Here is a 19,720-nt window from a genome sequence, read left to right as displayed (position 1 = left end):
ACAAGGGCCGGTTGGGGCGGAGGGATCAGAGGAGACAGTTATTTTGTTATAATGAGAGAAAAGACTGAATGTTCAACAAATAAGAACCAGATCGAGAACTGTCTCGGCAGGTCAGTTTTCATTTCTGGAAGAATCGCCTGTTGAGTTCAGGAGGTGCGGGCCACCACAGGAGCATCTGAGCACACATGAACCCAGCTAGGGAAGAATGTGACTGTGAAACTACTTGACATGTTTACAGAAGAAGGGACGACTGAAATCCCATCAGGAGTGCATCTGCAATTCATACTGGACCTTTAACAGGAACAAAACGTGTGGCACACTCACCCGTCAGTGTCCTGGGTCTCGCTGTTGTTGGGAGAAAGAGAGGAAGATATCAAGTAAAAAAATTACAAGATCACAATTAATCATCAACTTGAACGAAAAATCCTTTTTTACAAAACTGGCAGAAGTAAAATATGTGAAAAAGAGGAAGGCTCATTATGCATCATGCCGCTAGCATCGCATTTCCAGCTGCCATGTTTTTCTCAACCACAGGCAAACGGTAAAATGACGCTGTGAGGTTCCAGCTGTCTGCACTGGTGATGTCATCATCTCGCCCTTGCTGGATCAGAGCCCATCAGCTTGATGGTCAGTTCTGCTTGAAACCTGGGTGGCGGCCATGTTTTATTCACAATTTTACTGATATCATTACGTGTAGTTTTCTATTTCAGGCGGGTCTCCCATAAATCAGATGTCATCATCATCTCTGGTGCTTGAGTCGTCCTCATGTCTGTCTTTGATACAGGCTGAGGTGTTTCACATCTCAGCCTTTGATTTCAAGACAGTCTCAACTTGACTTGTGGAAATAAACAGGAAGTCAATTTCAGTTTAGTTCCTGGAGCCGTCAAACTTATCTCCACCGACGGCCTTCCTCGCCAACCAGATGGTCATTTGAAATTCAATAACATGATGGAGGCTCCCTGCATCTTGGAATCACCATGGAGATGGTTTAGATGCGCAGCTCCTCTGCTCACTCAAATGCTGTTTACATTGAGATGAACATTTCACGCTCCGGACTTACCTGATACGCAGCACATGCAGCTCTTTGAACCCTGGGAGTTTATCAAAGACGTGCTCCATCTGAGGAGACAAAACGCCATCAGCATGGTGGCACTGCAGAGGCTGATGTCATCATCTGGGAGGCTGGCTAATAAACTGTTGGAGTAAAGGACGCCATGAATGGCGAGGCCTCATTGATGTCTATCTTTGGGCCCTGGACTCTTACGACATAATCGCATTTACAGGCTCAATCAGGAAACAATCCTGTCTGTCGCGTGCGGTGCTGAACGAACCTGCTGGCTTCTGAGAGGAAGCGACAGTTGAAGTGTCCACACGATGACTCTTACTGGTAGAGAGAGAGAGGGAAAGACGCCTCTCCCTTCTGACCTTGCGACCCCATAAGCTTCTTTACTATGAAGCTGAGTGAAGACATGATGCCATAAAGGATACCCGGGTGGGCGGAGTCAGCAGAGGGACTAAGACGACTCAAGATTTGGACAGACGTAAAACTGTCCAGCACAGACCAACAACAGAAACACACAACTTGGACCATATTCACGTGTATGAGATGAAGATCACGGGGGGGAAGTTATGACAACACGCATGAAAAGTTTCTTTCAACTTCAAGGGACTCAAAGTAAAAACATCCCCAAACAGGTGGGAGCTTCATTTGTGAACTCTAGTTGTTGTGTAGAAATTGTTCTGCTCTACTCTTCACTCATAGGAAGACGTGAACAGTCACGTTCCTGCTGCTGAGTTCTTCATTCTATGGAACATCTTGAACCGGCAAAGTAAACTGTGTCTAGGAAGTAGGACATCACCTGGTCCTGCAGGTGGTGCGCCAAGTCGATGTACTGAGGGGAGTCAGGGTCATCCAGCAGCTCCCGGTAACCCGGGTCCACCAGATTGATACTGAAGTCCACAATCTGCTCTGCCGGACTCTCAGGAACGAGGTTCGGAAGCTCTGAGTCCTTTAGGACGACAAACAAGAGCTAAGATGAAGGAAGTACGGTGGGAGGGAAGGAGGGAAGGAAGCAGGGAGGGAAGGAAGGAACGAGGGAAGGAAGAAAGGAAGGAAGGAAAGAATTTGGAGGGAAGGAAGGAAGGAATCCATCATCCATCCATCCATTATTCATCCATCGTCCATCCATCATCATCATCCATCCATCCATTTTTCATTCATCCATCATCATCCATCCATCATCCATCCATCCATCCATCCATCATCCATCCATCATCATCATCCATCCATCCATCCATCCATCATCCATCCATCCATTTTTCATTCATCCATCATCTTCCATCCATCATCCATCCATCATGTTTGCAGAGAACTGTTTGTCTTTACTGAACTAAATATGACAAAATTCCCTGAAACACAGTTGAGGAGTGAAAGTGTGAGTACTGCTGCTCGTCCTCACACTTTCACTCCTCTGATGTGTAATTGAAGTAGAGCTGAAGTACTCGTCCTGCAGTGTGACCTCTTCTACTGTGTTGCTGTGGAGATGAATGTATATCGAATATGCGATAGTTGTTTTTAGTTGCTTTAGTTGTTTAGTTGTTTTAGTTTTTAGTTGCTCAGCCGATGGGTCACAGTCAGGGTGAAGCTTGGAGTTGCACTCACCAGGCTGAGAGGGACGGTGGTGCTTGTGATGACAGCTGGCGCCGCTGGTGAGGTGGCAGTCCAGATCTCTGGGGCTGAGAGAATAGAGAGACGTCAAACACAACAGACACAGTCAGTGGAGGATCAGGACAACAGAGGGGAAGATGCTCATTTTTCACTCCAATAATAATAATCAGAATAATTAATCAATTTTCTACCTGCAGTCTCAGGGAGCCTCTTCATTGGCGCTGCAGGCTCCGCCCCTCTAAACATGTAAAAAAAACCACATGTCGATCATCACAGAAGATCTCTCACAGTGTAGGGGGTTAAATTAGAAATAAAAGTTCACAAATAAAAAATGTTACAGATTGTTACATCGAGATTAGTGACACTACTTCCTGGTTCCTTCACTGACATCCATCCATTTTCTACCGCTTATCCTGTTGAGGGTGGTGGGGGTGGAGCCTATCCCAGCAGCCTTCCCCCTGGACAGGTCACCAGTCCATGGCAGGGCCAACACATAGAGACAGACAACCATTGGCTCTCCCAGCCACGCCTACGGTCAATTTAGAGTCTGGATTAACCTGGTCCCTCTTGATGTCTTTGGACTGTGGAGGAAGCTGGAGTACCAGAGAGAACCCAGCAGGAACAGGGAGAACATGGAGACTCACCCAGAAAGACCCCGTGCTGCAGCCGGGGCTCCACCCACAACCTTCTTGCTGGGGGGCCACGGTGAGGACCACTGCTCCACCGGGCCGCCCCTATGCTGACATAATTACATCAATAATTTGTTTCTTTGTTGGAAGGTAGTTAATGAACATTGATCCTGGACATGAATGCCACCTGACCCTCATGTCTTTGCTTTCACTGATCCTGAACTAAATGTTGATTGCTCTTAAAACGTCATCACCATGGAGCGATTCTGTCTGTGTGAAGCTTGATGTGTACGGCACAAAGTTAGCATCGTCTGGCTAATCGTTCGCTGGCTTCCTGGCGGTGGTTGGTGAATCATACCGTGATGGTGGCTTCTGCTCTCTCAGCCGGCTCATCCGCTGAAAACAATCAAAACACAACACAACTGTCACTCAACTTCTGCCACACATCAACATGACACTCTCGGTAGTGATGAAGATGATGATGTCATGGCAGTGTTTATTCTGAACTGCTGATTCATGTTGTTTATTTCCGCTTCCTGTAAATTCTTTGTCACCTTCTGACCATCAAACCATTAAAACTACATAAGCACTTGATTGACAGATGTTACTGAGAGAAACAGTGAAAAAATAAGTAATTTTACGAATAACGCATTCCGTGTGCAGATTGTAATCTGACAGTGTTTCTGACTGCCATCATGTGGCGTTGCTGCGGATGAATCTCAAAGCCCCGAGGGAGGTTTCCTGGATACATAATAGAGTTTATTGCAATTTCTTTTCACAAAATGAAACCAAGACCCACATAAACTGAATTAACGGTTCTTCCGGCCGCGGTAAACGAACGCGCTAATCCTAATCTGTGGAGGCTGGCGCTTTCTTGATTCCGCACAATGATTCATCTGTTTGCACTGACACATGACTTCCTTCTGGTGGTTTGATCCAGAATGGAACTGGAGTCCAAGTCATGTGACTGCAGTCAAATAGCTCTGTGAGTCACATTTCTTACCCTTTGAATCATGGTCACATGCTCCTCAGAGCTGCTGAAGTTCTTGGCGATGTCCGAGATGCAGAGCGACTCTTGCTGACATGCGTGAACCCACCTCTGGTACTCAGTGGTCCCAGGAATCCTGTCCAGGAAGATCCGGAATGCCTCCCACACTGCCTCCTGACACACTGAGCACAGAGACAGAAACCAGCTACAGTTGCAACCCAATCTACAGATGTTCGAAATGTCTCATGTGAAAAGCTGTTGGAAGTTCTGAGATCATGGACTCTGGGCTGGAGTGTTCCAGACCTGTTTGGACTCATCTCCAGTTCATGTTCAAGCTCCTTCTTCCGATATCAAAGCCCTAAAAAAACCCTGCACCTTCATCCCTGACAGAGCTCCTAATTCCCTACAATCCAGCTAGAACCCTTCACCTGCAGGATGCTGCTGGGCTCCTGTTGGTTCCTGGAGGCGCCAAAAATACAATGGGAGGCGGAGCCTTAAGTTATCAGACCCCTGTGGAACCGTCTCCCAGTTTCAGTCCAGGACCCAGACCCCCTCTCTAGGGTTAAGAGCAGACTTAAGACCTCCTTGTTGATCAGGCTTATAGTCAGGACTGCTTAGGCTGGCCCTTAGATCTGCTGCTATAGGCTCAGACTGCTGGGATCTCCCATGATGCACTGGGCTTCTGTCTCTTCCTCCTGTCCTCAGACGTGTTACTAACTCCTCTTCTTCTCCCCTCATCCCAGATCCTGGTGCTGCTGGAGGAGGCTCCAGACCTGAAGAGGCTCCTGCTGCCACCCGTAGCATCAGTATAAGTATCAGTGTTAGTAGTATTTATATCATACATTCTCTAAACTGCACTAGAATTAGCATCAGTATTCTGTTTGCTGGCACATAATTGCTCATATTATGCTGGAATTGAAGGCGGCCCGGTGGAGCAGTGGTCCTCCCTGTGGCCCCCCATCAAGAAGGTTGTGGGTGGAGCAGTGGTCCTCACGGTGGCCCCCCATTAAGAAGGTTGAGGGTGGAGCCCCGGCTGCAGCACGGGGTCTTTCTGGGTGAGTCTCCATGTTCTCCCTGTTCCTGCTGGGTTCTCTCTGGTACTCCAGCTTCCTCCACAGTCCAAAGACATCAAGAGGGACCAGGTTAATCCAGACTCTAAATTGACCGTAGGCGTGGCTGGGAGAGCCAATGGTTGTCTGTCTCTATGTGTTGGCCCTGCCATGGACTGGTGACCTGTCCAGGGGGAAGGCTGCTGGGATAGGCTCCACCCCCACCACCCTGAACAGGAGAAGAGGGAGAACATGGAGAGATGGATGATGGATGGATGATGGATGGATGGATGATGGAATCGATGCTTGAGTAACCTGGAGATGTGATTATTGGTAGCTAGTCGTTGTTTGCTGTCTTCCTCCTTCCTGCCTGCTCGCGTCCTGTCTGTCCATCATTCCCTCCCTCCTTTCTCTTTCCTTCTCGATATCCATCCTTGTCTCTGTTCCTGTCCTCCGTCTTTCTCTCCCTCCAGCAGGTCTAAGCAGACGTCCGTCCCCACTGATCCTGGATCTGCTTCAACTTCTTGCTGGTAAAGGAAGGTTTTCATCTCTGCTGTCTCAGACGTGCTGGTTCATAGAAGGAGGGAGGTTCTACACCTGCTTTACTAGTAGGGAGGTTCGACACCTGCTCTGCTAGGAGGGAGGTTCTCCACCCGCTCCTCTAGGAGGGAGGTTCTCCACCCGCTCTACTAGGAGGGAGGTTCTACACCTGCTCTACTTGGAGGGAGGTTCGACACCTGCTCTATTAGGAGGGAGGTTCTACTCCTGCTGTACTAGGAGGGAGGTTTGACACCCGCTCCGCGAAGAGGGAGGTTCTACACCTGCTCTACGAGGAGGGAGGTTCTACTCCTGCTCCACTAATAGGGAGGTTCTACTCCTGCTCTACTGGAGGGAGGTTCTACTCCTGCTCCACTGGGAGGGAGGTTCTACTCCTGCTTTACTGGAGGGAAGTTCTACTCCTGCTCTACTAGAGGGAGGTTCTACTCCTGCTCTACTAGTGGGAGGTTCTACACCCCCTCTACTAGGAGGGAGGTTCTACTCCTGCTCTACTGGGGGGAGGTTCTACACCTGCTCTACTAGGAGGGAGGTTCGACACCCGCTCCTCTAGGAGGGAGGTTCTACTCCTGCTCTACTAGAGGGAGGTTCTACTCCTGCTGTACTGGAAGGAGGTTCTTCTCCTGCTGTACTTGAGGGAGGTTCTACTCCTGCTCTACTAGAGGGAGGTTCTACTCCTAATCTACTAATGGGAGGTTACACACCCGCTCTACTAGGAGGGAGGTTCTACTCCTGCTCTACTGGGGGGAGGTTCTACACCTGCTCTACTAGGAGGGAGGTTCTACACCCGGTCTACTAGGAGGGAGGTTCTACACCTGCTCTACTTGTAGGGAGGTTCGACACCCGCTCCGCTAGGAGGGAGGTTCTACTCCTGCTCTACTAGGAGGGAGGTTTGACACCCGCTCCGCGAAGAGGGAGGTTCTACACCTGCTGTACTAGGAGGGAAGTTCTACTCCTGCTCCACTGGAGGGAGGTTCTACTGCTGCTCTACTAGTGGGAGGTTCTACTCCTGCTCTACTAGTGGGAGGTTCTACACCCACACTACTTGGAGGGAGGTTCTACTCCCACTCTCCTAGAGGGAGGTTCTACACCTGCTCTACTAGGAGGGAGGTTCTACTCCTGCTCCGCTAGGAGGGAGGTTCTACTCCTGCTCTACCGGACGGAGGTTCTATTCCTGCTCTACTTGGAGGGAGGTTCTACTCCTGCTCTACTGGGGGGAGGTACTACACCTGCTCTACTAGGAGGGTGGTTCGACACCCACTCCGCTAGGAGGGAGGTTCGACACCTGCTCTACTAGGAGGGAGGTTCTACTCCTGCTGTACTAGGAGGGAGGTTCTACACCTGCTCTACTAGGAGGGAGGTTCTACTCCTGCTCTACTAGGAGGGAGGTTCTATTCCTGCTCTACTAGGAGGGAGGTACTACACCTGCTCTACTAGGAGGGTGGTTCGACACCCACTCCGCTAGGAGGGAGGTTCGACACCTGCTCTACTAGGAGGGAGGTTCTACTCCTGCTCTACTAGGAGGGAGGTTCTACACCTGCTCTACTAGGAGGGAGGTTCTACTCCTGCTCTACTAGGAGGGAGGTTCTATTCCTGCTCTACTAGGAGGGAGGTTTGACACCCGCTCCGCTAGGAGGGAGGTTCTACACCTGCTCTACTAGGAGGGAGGTTCTACTCCTGCTCCACTGGGAGGGAGGTTCTACTCCTGCTCTACTAGTGGGAGGTTCTACACCCGCTCTACTTGGAGGGAAGTTCTACTCCTGCTCTCCTAGGAGGGAGGTTCTACACCTGCTCTACTAGGAGGGAGGTTCTGCTCCTGCTCTACTAGAGGGAGGTTCTACTCCTGCTCTACTAGAGGGAGGTTCTACACCTGCTCTACTAGGAGGGAGGTTCTACACCTGCTCTACTAGGAGGGAGGTTCTACTCCTGCTCTACTAGAGGGAGGTTCTACACCTGCTCTACTAGGAGGGAGGTTCTACACCTGCTCTACTAGGAGGGAGGTTCTACTCCTGCTCTACTAGGAGGGAGGTTTGACACCCGCTCCGCTAGGAGGGAGGTTCTACACCTGCTCTACTAGGAGGGAGGTTCTACTCCTGCTCCACTGGGAGGGAGGTTCTACTCCTGCTTTACTGGGAGGGAGGTTCTACTCCTGCTCTACTAGGAGGGAGGTTTGACACCCGCTCCGCTAGGAGGGAGGTTCTACACCCGCTCTACTTGGAGGGAAGTTCTACTCCTGCTCTCCTAGGAGGGAGGTTCTACACCTGCTCTACTAGGAGGGAGGTTCTGCTCCTGCTCTACTAGAGGGAGGTTCTACTCCTGCTCTACTAGGAGGGAGGTTCTACACCCGCTCTACTAGGAGGGAGGTTCTACACCCGCTCTACAAGGAGGGAGGTTCTACTCCTGCTCTGCTGGAGGGAGGTTCTTTTCCTGCTCCACTTGGAGGGAGGTTCTACTCCTGCTCTACTAGAGGGAAGTTCTACTCTTGCTCTACTAGTGGGAGGTTCTACACCTGCTCCTCTAGGAGGGAGGTTCTACACCCACTCTACTAGGAGGGAGGTTTGATTTAGTTTTTGTTGTGTACTTGGTTCTGTTTTATTTTAGTTTTGTGATATCCTTCCATATTTGTCAGATCAGGTTTTTGGATCACAGGTTTCTTAGCTCCACCCCCTTCCACATCAACCATTAACAGGCCTGTCAGATTCCGCCCTGTTTTTGAGAGACTTGGGAGGGACCACTTATTTGACGGATCCCGCTGAATGTGGATTTCAGTATTTTTGTCTCTATTGATCATTGTATCCCAAAAATCATGAAAAATGTGGGAAATCTGCTTTCAAACTTGGCATCTCCGACAAAACAAAGGCAGCAGACGACGACCTCGCTGCAAGGTTGAGTCACATGTTTCTGACAGTGAATTGAAGGCGGAACAAAACATTGTTTAGGTGTTTGTTCTGTGCAGTGGTGACTTACCTCGAAGCTGGTAGTATGCCTGGTGGCTGGCCAGAACCTCGCTGATGCTCTCCTGAGGACAGATCCTCACTCCTGAGTGCAAAAACACAGACCTGCGGGGTCTATGCCTGGTGAGTCCAAACGCTGAACCTCTGTCCAGTGGGAGTGTCTTCAGAAGCTCTGCCAAATGCCCAGAACTGATTCCTGCCTCCGTACTGAACTCTGAATTCAGCCGGGCGCTGCCCTCTGGAAGGGAAAAATGGAGAGGAGAGGAGGTTCATGTTAACCAAACAAGATTCATAATCAGACAGGTCACTGGCTTCAGCTCCAACTAACCTTAACCCAACCCTTCCTGCTCCAACTCGTGGGAGAAGTTTCATGTAGAACGAGCCTGGACCTCCTCGCTCCTCACACAGGTACAGGACAACCACAGTGTGGAGGGCCCAGGCTGAGGCTGGGCACTGTCTGCCTCCACTTACCTGGCTGTCATAAAACTGAGGAAAGGCCAGGCATTGGAGTGGTTCCCCTGAGACACTTGGGTTGCTCGGATACAGAATATTTGCAGAAGTAAACATATCTTGAGTTCTGGTGCTCTTCATGAGTACCAGAACTCCTCCATTGTTGTTCGTGAGCTCTGGTATGTGAAGTACATGAAGGTTAATTACTGTGGTATTTTTTCCATTCTGGTGGGACAGTTGGGTAGAACGTGGCAATGATATGTAGTATGTAGTGATATGTAGGCAGTGTTTGAGCCAAAGTTGATAACGAGCCCATGGGCCCATCTTCAATGTGGATGTGTATGGAACTACTGACGTTTCTCTACCCCCAGGATTGCCAGTCATACCTGAGCCAAATGTTGGTCATGTGACATCAAATGTGACCAACCAGGCTTTTGGGTTCCAAGGTTTGAGTTCTATCCATGTATTTAAATCCATGATCCATCAATAGAATCGTAAAACCCAAGAGATGTAATTAAGAACCGTCTCTGTGGAAACTGGGATTATCAACTCATTTTATTGAGTCAACAGTATGAGTCCTCTGCCTCTCGTCGTGATATTCATGTCCGAGTGCCATCAGTCCGGGTCCACTGTCCCATCTCAGCCCACTCCAAGGGAATATACAACCTTGGCAGAGAGAACGAGACCTCACCTCTGCCTCTAGGACAAGGATTGTCTATGTGGTACCTAGAGGAATTGCAGAAATATTTTTTTTTAAAAAAAAGAAACAGGTTAAAAAAAACCTCTTGAAACAAAGAAAGCTATTAAAACAGTGTTGAATTAATTAACTTAATGGAATCTTGATTCATGATAAGTTTTTTTCTATCTTGGACGCTACGTGATTGCATTTACTCATGTCGCACATAGTGGGAACACAAAGCACCTGCTGTTGCTAATGTTAGCAACTGTTAGCTGCTAGTGTTGGCTGCTAGTGTTAGCAACAAACGCTTCCAGAAGGGGAGGAGCTGTGACTCCAGTATCTCTAGTCTTGACTCAGGTGGACTGAGGAGGAACCGAGGCCCCGGTGTGTTAATGTGGTGAAGTTCTCAGTAGTGGATCATGGAACCAGAACCTCTGACAGAACCTTTGACCCAAACACCCAGAAGTGAGACACCAGCTGACCCACTGCAGCAGTCCAGGTCCACCAGTCCACCATGAGCTCCACCAGCAGCTCACTCGCAGGTGATCTGGCAAGAGGGAATTGTAGATCCCAACACTGGTGGTGGAAGAGAAGAAGATTCTGGTGGTGATCAGCCTGAATCCCTCTGGAAGAGATGGTGATGGAACTCCCCCCCTCCTGATTGTTCTTAGGACCAACACATGCTTCTTTTTCCCTGCTCACCTCCACGGCAGAACCAGAGCCAGTTCTTCATCTGATTGGTCAGATACATTCTGATGTGCCTGATTCTACAGCTTCCTGCTGCATCTCTGTTGCATAGCAACCGTGTGTGTTTCAGCAGTGCTCAGCGCCGTGGTGTCCTGCCTGAGCTGGACCACTGTGTCTGTGTAGGAGCCAGTACTAAGTGAGTACTGAGCAGGTACTGAGCGTGTACTGAGTGTTTACAAAGTGTGTACTGAGTCAGTACTGAGTAAGTACTGAGTAGGTACTCAGCGTATACTGAGTGTGTACTGAATGTTAACTGAGTGTGTACTGAGTCAGTACTGAACATGTACTGAGCGAGTACAGAGTGACTAATGACTGTGTACAACTTCTAATGGTACTCTAACAGAGGTTCCAGCTGTCTGCTAATGTCACAGATTCCTGCATCAGCTGGATGAGAGCACTGAGATCAGAGGCTCCACCCACTTACCTATTTTCATATATTTATAAGATAATTCAGTGTGTCTGATCAGTGATCACTACATCAACATACAGATCTGTAATTGGTACCAAGTGGATCTTTTCATTGTGACCTCAGAGTTCACCAGGCTGACTCATAGAACTTAATCAGTTCAGATTCATCAACATATTCCATCAGGTGTGTTTCATGCCTCCTTCTGATTGGCTGGAGTGTGGCCCCTCCCTCACTGACTATCCAGCCAGTGGGGCCCCCTGAGGAACCATGTTTGGCCCCTGCTGTAGCTGAGAAAAGTCATTGCACTGCTCCAGTTTAACATGTCACCATGTAGGTTCTTGGTTATGATCGTTCTAGAACTACTGGTGTAGAACAAACTCCCCCTCCTCATTCTTTGATTTCAGATCAGATGGTTCAGGTTCTGATCATATGGTTCCATAAATGCCCCTGAATGATCGAGCAGCTTTCGATAAAGCAGCATGTTCGTGTCTGCAGACATTTGTGGTCCCTCATGAGAGACATTCCGGATCTGGTCAACTCCACCAAGTCGTTGTGAATCACCAGAGTAAATCGGCGTACAACACCTCCTCGACTCCAGGTCTTATGCAATCTAAGAGGCTTTCCTCTGTGTGGGGACCAGCTTTAGTTCTGGAGTCATAGCACTCCTTAAGTCCTGAACCAAAATGATTTTATCTCTTGAGTCTGTTTCTAAAAGAATAGAAGCCTAAAAGCACGACTTCTATTTGAGACTAAAGGTTCTGTGAATAAACCCAGACTCACCTTTGATTCCTGTAGCTTGTGGAGCAATGACAAACAGCAGAAGCCCCAGTTCCCAAAGCATTGTGGGACAGGACTTCTGGAAATCTGGAAGATAGATGGTCCAGCAGGTGGGAGCAGGTGGGAGCAGGAGAGAGAGGGTCAAATTGTTGTGAGGAGACGGCGGCTCAGATGGCGTTTACAGCTGCCGTCAGTCAGGTCGTAGGGTTTCTGGGTCCGTGGTATGCAGCTGTGGGACTCTGAGATCTGGGTTCCAGTGAAACAGTCCTTGCAGACCCCGGGAGGATGGAGGAAGTGGCGCTGCTGGTCTGTTCTGGGAATTATGGGACGGAGCTGCTGGTGTGGCGATGAGTGACGAGGTTAAAAAAGAAGACACTGTTTCAGGAATAATCTGTTTATCTACTGCTCAGACTTAATCCGTCTTTACCCCGCGGCCCTGCAGTGCCGGCGTCATCCTGTTAGTGGCTTTCTGCTGGGGGCATCTGTCAACTGGCAACCAGTCCTTCCAGTATGGCCCCCCAACCTCCACCAGGACACCTTCTCTTCATAACAGGAGGGCCAGACTCACCTGTCTGACACAAACTGGTCTTGATGGAGTCCAGTTCACCAGTTAATCTGGAATTATCAAGTAATCTGCCCACTGTTTTGCACATGAGAGATGGCCCATTTGACCCATAAAATCGTCGTGGTACCACACTGGGCTGAGCCACACCGGCTTCAGACGCTCAACATTCACTTCTGTATCACTGACCCACATTCTCTTAGTGGCATCATCCCAAGGATTTGGTGGCGCGGGCCATGGACTAATGCCATCAGGGGCTGCCTCACCAGCATGGCCACCAGCTTCAGGATGAGGATGCAACATTCCCACCCACACGTGAGCTCTCTGAATCAAGGATATGGGGGAAAGTTGAAAGTATTAAGTTTCTGTGGGTCATCTGAGGCTCAAACTCTGTGAAATTGATCATAATTGGAGAGCCGAACAGATTAGAAATGCCAGTAAATCTCTAATCTTCGTCATCAACTGTGTTGTTGGTCCAGAGCAGCTGCAGCTCAACCCAAAACCTCTCTCAGTGGGAGGCGGCGAGTGTGGGACCCAAACTGAGGCTTCAGCTGCAACGGGGAACAAACGACATGTGAAGGAAAACAGATGATCAGCACACATGCTGTCACTTGTCATGGGTCAGGGTTTACCCAAGAACGACCTAGCGAGGTTCTTCACCCCTGGTGATGTCACAGTTCCAGTTTGGTCAGATGACCCATGTATTTGGTTCTGAAAAGCGAGACCACAATGCTCTTGTGGTGGTCATGTGATGTTGTTGTGAGGCAAAAATAGCAGGACAACAATTTTGACCAGCAGACGAGTGGCGAGCTGAAACACAGAAGGCAATGTACATAAAGCAGCCACATGGAATGATCCACTTCCTGTCAAACTTCATGTGTCATGCCAGTGTCCACCATGATGGGGACAGTCAGCTGGTGATGGACGGGTTATGATGAGGAGCTCAAATGGCCGAAACACCCCGGTGACGCCTCGCGGTGACGCCTCGCTTTGACGACTCCTTGAGTTGCCCCCCGGTGGCGCCTCAGATGTCTCTGGGGCCGTTTCCCCTCCTGTTCCATCAGTTTGATTCTAAAACTGTGTGAGTGCAGCAGGTTCTCTCACATCAGGGTGACATTCAGATGCCTCCAGAGCTCCCATGGCACCCCCTCCTTCATATAGAGACACGATTTGTTTCCCCTCATACAAAGTTACCCCTGGCTGTGGGCAGCGTGCTGAAGGGCGGCGTGCTGAAGGGCGGCATGCTGAAGGGCGGCGTGCTGAAGCTGCTTTTACTAGGAAACACTCATTCTCAACTTTATTGTGTGTGTCTTCATGTTTTGTTCGTGTTGCTGCCTGACAGAGGAGGAGAACACTCCAGTCCAGGCACATGCTGGGAATTCTTTCACCAGAGAAACAACAGATTAGCACTCGTTAGCATGGTAAAAAACTTGAGACTTTACTTGAGACTCAAGGTCCAAGACCTGTGAGCAATTCTGACGGTCCTGAGTAACGTAGACCAGGCCGAGCTGGGTCAGAAGGCAAAGCTCTGGATCCAGATGTCAGTTTTCATTCCTACCAAGAACATGATCGCAAACACAAGCAGCTGAAATGTGTTTCCTCAGGAGGGAGCCTGGTGAGTCCCTCAGGGACTCCAGCAGATTTGCCGCTACTTGGACAGGATTCAGTTGAGTCAGGATGCCACCGGGGTGTCTTCCTAGGGGTTGTTCCAGGTGCTCCAGTAGGCAGCAGGGCAGATCCAGGTGGAGGGATATAAATTACTGTAGTCCCAATGGGTCTGCCACGATCGCTGGGGGTCAGAGGTTATATATTACAGTGACATCGTCAATCAGTTTTTGATTCAAATCAATGATCAGGTGAGTAAGGTGAATTCTAACCTTCAAGAACCCTGAAGCATGTTCATGTCCTCATGAAGGAGGAGTTACAGCAAGATTGTAGGATGACATGAGTTAGTTCTGTGTGTGCGTGTATGCTTGCATGGAGACAGAAACGTGTCCTTCCTCTGTCTCATCCAGAACTCAGCATAAAAATCTGCTGACTTCTATCATCTGGACTTTTTTCTGATGGCAGCAGTGGCGGCTGTAGGATGTGACTTGGGTTCCAAGTGACTTCACCACACGGTGCTTCAGAATGTAGATGAGGAGATGAGACGCCTGCAGACCACTGATGAAAAGATGCTTCAGGTGGATGTTCAAGCTGCTAGGAAGTCGAGTCACAGACGTTGTGCGTGTGTACATATGCGGTCCGTCCCCTAGGCAACGGCTGCTGCGGAGAGCAACGTGTTGCATGACAATGACGCTGCTGTAACCAGCGTCGCTCCACAGCTCTGCCCACCTTAATCCAACTCTCCTCAGGCCGGTTCAAGGTCATGATGAGTCCTGGGACTGGAGACCATCTCTTGGACTATACATTTCTACAGCTCCATCTGTGCTGGCAGAGATGCTGGCCAGGTGACTGGGACCAGAGCAAAGCGCCCAGTGTTCTCATGAAGCGAATGTTCGAGTCTTTGAATCACACACATGCACACGTCTGTCTCAAAGTCATCAATTTATGTCGTTTACATTCAGGCCACGCGACGCCAGCCTGTGATGCAAACACTGGCGTGACAGACGGGAATTTGAATCAGTGCTGCTGGTTGGTTCCCTGAGGCCTTGAAGTGCTATCAAGAGGAGAAGAGGACAGACACTTTTTCTGCTTCTGAATGGATCAATGTGCAGCAAGGTTTCTCAACCTGGAGTCCGGGGACCTCCAGTGGTCTTCAGTATAGTTTTGCTTTGACTTAAATGGCAGTGTAGGGAACTGCAGAACATGGTTTTGTCTGTTAGTCATCATCCTCATCCTCATCATGCAGCTGGCAATGAAGTATGTCAGGACTGGACTGGCTGCTTCTAGAACCCAGAGTTAACTTAAGTTTAAATGTAGAGTCAAGCTGATCCAGATCCTGGTGACCTGTTGCTGATGTAATTTTCTGTGCAAGTCCAGCTCGATCGAGGGAATGACAGACGAGGTCGCACTCTGTGTAGGCTGTAAAGACCTCAAGGCTCATCATAAGTTTTGATTTGTTTTTCTTTTTTTAAATAAAACCTTATTGATCAGGACATCAGTCGGATAAATGTTCTTTGATCAATTCTGTGGCTTTCCTCCTGTTCACATTTCCACGTGCCAGGGCGACTCAGCTGCATCTTTGTGTGATGATGTCTCCTCTGGCGGTCCAGTGTCACGGTTCCTGACATCAGTGAAACATTTTCATGCTGGCTTGTGACTCATTCCATCAACATAAATCTTCATTTCATGGCTGATCAGAGGATGACGGCGCATGGCGAACAAAAGCCCGAGATGAGATTAGGAGGTAAATCCATATCAAAGCTCTGTTATAAATGAACATTCACAAACCTGAAGTCTGATTCAAACTGACTTTGATGGGAGGAAGAAGCTGCTGGTTCCACTCCTGCAGTCAGCTGTTGGTGTTCACTTCAGTGATTTGTGCTCAAATCTCAGTGCAGCAAATCAGTGAAACTGAACTGGTGCTGGACATTTGTCATTTGAACCCTCCTCTTACCTGTGCTTGTCCAGGTGTCAGTCATAGGTGTCAGAGTCAGATGTCCTGTTGGATGATCTTATAGAACTGAGTCCTTTGACGTGGTTGGCAGGTTCAGACAACTGCAGATGTGCATAAAGGAGATTCCAGTGATGAGTCACATTGAAACTACTGGGTTTAAAAAAAAAATCTGCATTCGACAAATAAATGGCTGAACCTTGTTTGTTGATTGGACTTTCAACCTCCAGTCCTCCTGAGAATTGTTCGTATAACTGGTAGGGTGATAAAAATGCATGAAACATCAGTGTGAATCAGGAAATCTTCAGCTGGAAGTTCTCACAAGATACTTAAACTCCTTCACTCTGGGTCAGGACTCGTGCCCTACCTTGAGTGGACAGTCCACCAGTTCCCTGCTGGGAACCATGGCCTCAAATTTAGAGGAGCTGATGCTCAACCCAGCAGCTTCACACTTGGCCATGAACCGCTCCAGTGAGAGCTGAAGGTCCCAGACCAATGATGTCGACAGGACCGCATCATCTACAACCCCCCATCACTTTGACTACGCCTAATTGCCAAGACCTTGACAATACCTCCTGCTTTGGGCGTACAGATATTGGATGGCCCTGAGAACGTCCCCCGCACCCCATACTGCCGCAGCACCTCCCACAATGTCCTTGGAGAAACCCGGTCATAAGCTTTCTCCAAATCCAAAAACCGATTGTGGACCAGATGAGCAAACTCCCAGAACCCCGCCAGGATCCTTCATAACTGAAAAGCTGGCCACTTGATCCAGGGCCAGGATGGAATCCGCATCGTTCCTCTTCAGTGAGAGGTTTGGAAATTGGCCGAATCCTCCCCCCTGCACCTTAGAGTGGATTTTCCAAGGAAGGCTGAGCAATGTGATGCCCATGTAACTGGCACAGACTTCCTGGTCCCTGCTTTTTTGGGAGGGGAACCACCAACCCGGCTTGCCACTCCTGTGTAGATCCCGGACAGCCCCTCACTGCCCAGAGCTTCAGCTTTTCAGGACGGTCATAGATTTGTCATATCTGTGTTGGCAGCATCGTCCTGGTATATTTTTGTAGAATATTTTGAGTTAGCAATGTTATTGTCATCAGGTACAAGTTTGATTTCATCCTCCTTTAAACTTGTAACAACAGAATTAACTTTTTGTTTCTTCAGCTTGTAGACTAAAATTTTTGACTGCTGATAGCTCCGATGAACCCGACGCCTTCAGCAGAACAGCCATTGGGGGCAGATGAGTCTGAAAGACGTGGACCCCTGGGGACCCTGAACACCTCAGGTGTGTTCAACAATATAATTAATTACAGGGTTATCACATTAATTAGAGCTGGATGAGGAAATATTCACCATGGGTGCTTCCTGCTGGACCTGAAGGTGCCGTGTCACCGTGTCTTTATCAGCCTTCATTTATTCCGACTTATCAAACAGCTGCTCTGTCTTTATTTGCTTTTAATCAAATTCACTCTGGGCAAACCTGCAACGATGTGAAGTCCCTGCCGCAGTGCGTGGTGTGCAGGGCAAGAACCAAACCATTGACATGGCTTTGACCTAAACAACAGTTCCTTCCTGTCATGGAAGATAGAGTGCAGATAGCAGTGTTAGACCAGGAAATAAGAGTTGAGACTTCAGCCTCCCAACGTGATTTTGAATGTTTAACATGGAGGAAATAAGCATGATCAGCGATGGTAACATCAGAAAAGAGAAGTAATGCAAAGCACAAGCACTTGAACTGGACAACTGAGAATACTGGCCAACAGATCCCAGGGGTCAATTTGTGTAGGGACAAAAACACACACTGTGTAGGGTGTGACACAAAGGAAGGTGCTTATCATAGCTTCTTGGCTGCTCCGTCCTCAGGCCATCAAAGAGGACACCGATGGGCTACATGCTGGAGGATCAGGATGTGCTGATGGTGGAAGAAGATGGATATATGAACAGGAATTATATATATAATTATAAGGAATATATATATATATATATTCTGCTGGCCGTCCCTGGAGCAGTGACAGCTCGCGGGCCCTCTCCTTCCAGGTGAAAACACCTACAGCTGTTTTTTGGTGTGGACACTAACTTAGAGGAACGTGACAACAGTGTTTTTATCTTCAGGTAACAATTCTGTCATCATCCGCCAGACTTGAGATCTTCAGACCAACACATGATGGGACAGCGACATTAACAAGTGAACATGTTTGGGGTTCTGCAGAGGAGGCTGTATTGTGGAGGAACAGGGTTGTTCTCAGAGCGCCATCTTTGTGGCCATCACTACAGGTGACACAATAATCTCTCCTGCGAGAAAAATATCCATCAGCTGTTTTTGAAAACAAATTTGTAGTCCAACAGGAAGTGGTCATTTCCTGGTTCTGCCACCAACAGGAAGTGGTCATCTCCTGGTTCTGCCACCAACAGGAAGTAGTCATCTCCTGGTTCCTTCACCAACAGGAAGTGGTCATCTCCTGGTTCCTCCCCCAGCAGCCAATAGGATCGCTCCATGTGATTGTGGTGATTGAACCAGTAAATCAGCTGTGGTGAACAAAAGTTGATGATCTTCCAGGTTCAGTTCATCAAGATCATCTTCACTAATGAACCCTCTGATGATGCTGGAAGCCTGGATGCTACGTTAGCAGTGCTAAGCTAACGGTAGCCTATGAAGGAGCTACTCCAGGGTCACATGACTTCAAGGTCACCACCACTGAGCTTCAGACTTCTTGTGTTTCCCTTATGACCTTTAATGACCTCCATGACCTCTGTAGGCTCCTCCAGACTCTTGTTAGCAACCCAGGTTTTTAAGACTCCACCACTCCACCATCCACCAGTCTGGTGTTACTGGTGGATCTGATGTAGAACTGAACCTCCACCAGTCTGGTGTTTACTGGTGGATCTGATGTAGAACTGAACCTCCACCATCCACCAGTCTGGTGTTTACTGGTGGATCTGATGTAGAACTGAACCTCCGACATCCACCGGTCTGGTGTTTACTGGCGGATCTGATGTAGAACTGAACCTCCACCATCCACCGGTCTGGTGTTTACTGGTGGATCTGATGTAGAACTGAACCTCCACCATCAACCGGTCTGGTGTTTACTGGTGGATCTGATGTAGAACTGAACCTCCGCCATCCACCAGTCTGGTGTTTACTGGTGGATCTGATGTAGAACTGAACCTCCAACATCCACCAGTCCGGTGTTTACTGGTGGATCTGATGTAGAACTGAACCTCCAACATCCACCAGTCCGGTGTTTACTGGTGGATCTGATGTAGAACTGAACCTCCACCATCCACCGGTCTGGTGTTTACTGGTGGATCTGATGTAGAACTGAACCTCCACCATCCACCGGTCTGGTGTTTACTGGTGGATCTGATGTAGAACTGAACCTCCAACATCCACCAGTCCGGTGTTTACTGGTGGATCTGATGTAGACCTGAACCTGCTGACATCTCCAGCTGCTGGGAACCACACACCTGATCTCAGGTGTCTTACCTGGAGACAATGCTCTGTTTATAGTAATATCCAGGGAGAGTGATATTTTCCTCATATTTACAGTTTTAACATGAAGATAAATGACGTTATCGGATCTCATCTGCAAGGCGTTTAGTCGTCACAACCTGACAATCAGCCGACTCTGTTTCTCTGAATCACATGACAACCGTAAACAAGAACATGTGATCAAACTGTCATAGGCCTTGTGATGTC

At 48.7% G+C, this 19,720-nt stretch overlaps 1 protein-coding gene across 2 annotated transcripts in view; it reads right to left on the bottom strand.

Annotated features, from left to right (window-relative positions):
* LOC147243471 (uncharacterized) overlaps nucleotides 1-12,251 on the bottom strand; it is a 30,791-nt gene extending 18,540 nt beyond the window's left edge. For both annotated transcript variants that reach the window (XM_086189977.1, XM_086189976.1), the window contains exons 1-9: nucleotides 11,909-12,251; nucleotides 8,857-9,081; nucleotides 4,301-4,467; nucleotides 3,656-3,693; nucleotides 2,860-2,906; nucleotides 2,663-2,736; nucleotides 1,860-2,009; nucleotides 1,061-1,119; nucleotides 325-345 (exon numbers count right to left, since the gene is read on the bottom strand). In XM_086189977.1, the coding sequence (XP_086046103.1) occupies nucleotides 325-345; nucleotides 1,061-1,119; nucleotides 1,860-2,009; nucleotides 2,663-2,736; nucleotides 2,860-2,906; nucleotides 3,656-3,693; nucleotides 4,301-4,467; nucleotides 8,857-9,081; nucleotides 11,909-11,969 (842 nt within the window). In that variant the 5' untranslated portion in view covers nucleotides 11,970-12,251. The remainder of the gene's footprint in view (nucleotides 1-324; nucleotides 346-1,060; nucleotides 1,120-1,859; nucleotides 2,010-2,662; nucleotides 2,737-2,859; nucleotides 2,907-3,655; nucleotides 3,694-4,300; nucleotides 4,468-8,856; nucleotides 9,082-11,908) is intronic.
* Between the last annotated feature and the right edge of the window lie 7,469 nt (nucleotides 12,252-19,720).

Source organism: Aulostomus chinensis, chromosome 20 (genome assembly GCF_037954235.1).
Source record: "Aulostomus chinensis isolate RoL2024-O1b breed Wild chromosome 20, RoL_Achi_v1.0, whole genome shotgun sequence".
In the NCBI taxonomy this organism is placed as follows: Eukaryota; Metazoa; Chordata; class Actinopteri; order Syngnathiformes; family Aulostomidae; genus Aulostomus; species Aulostomus chinensis.
The sequence above is the reverse complement of the archived record's forward strand: the minus strand, read 5'-3'. Positions and strand labels throughout refer to the sequence as shown.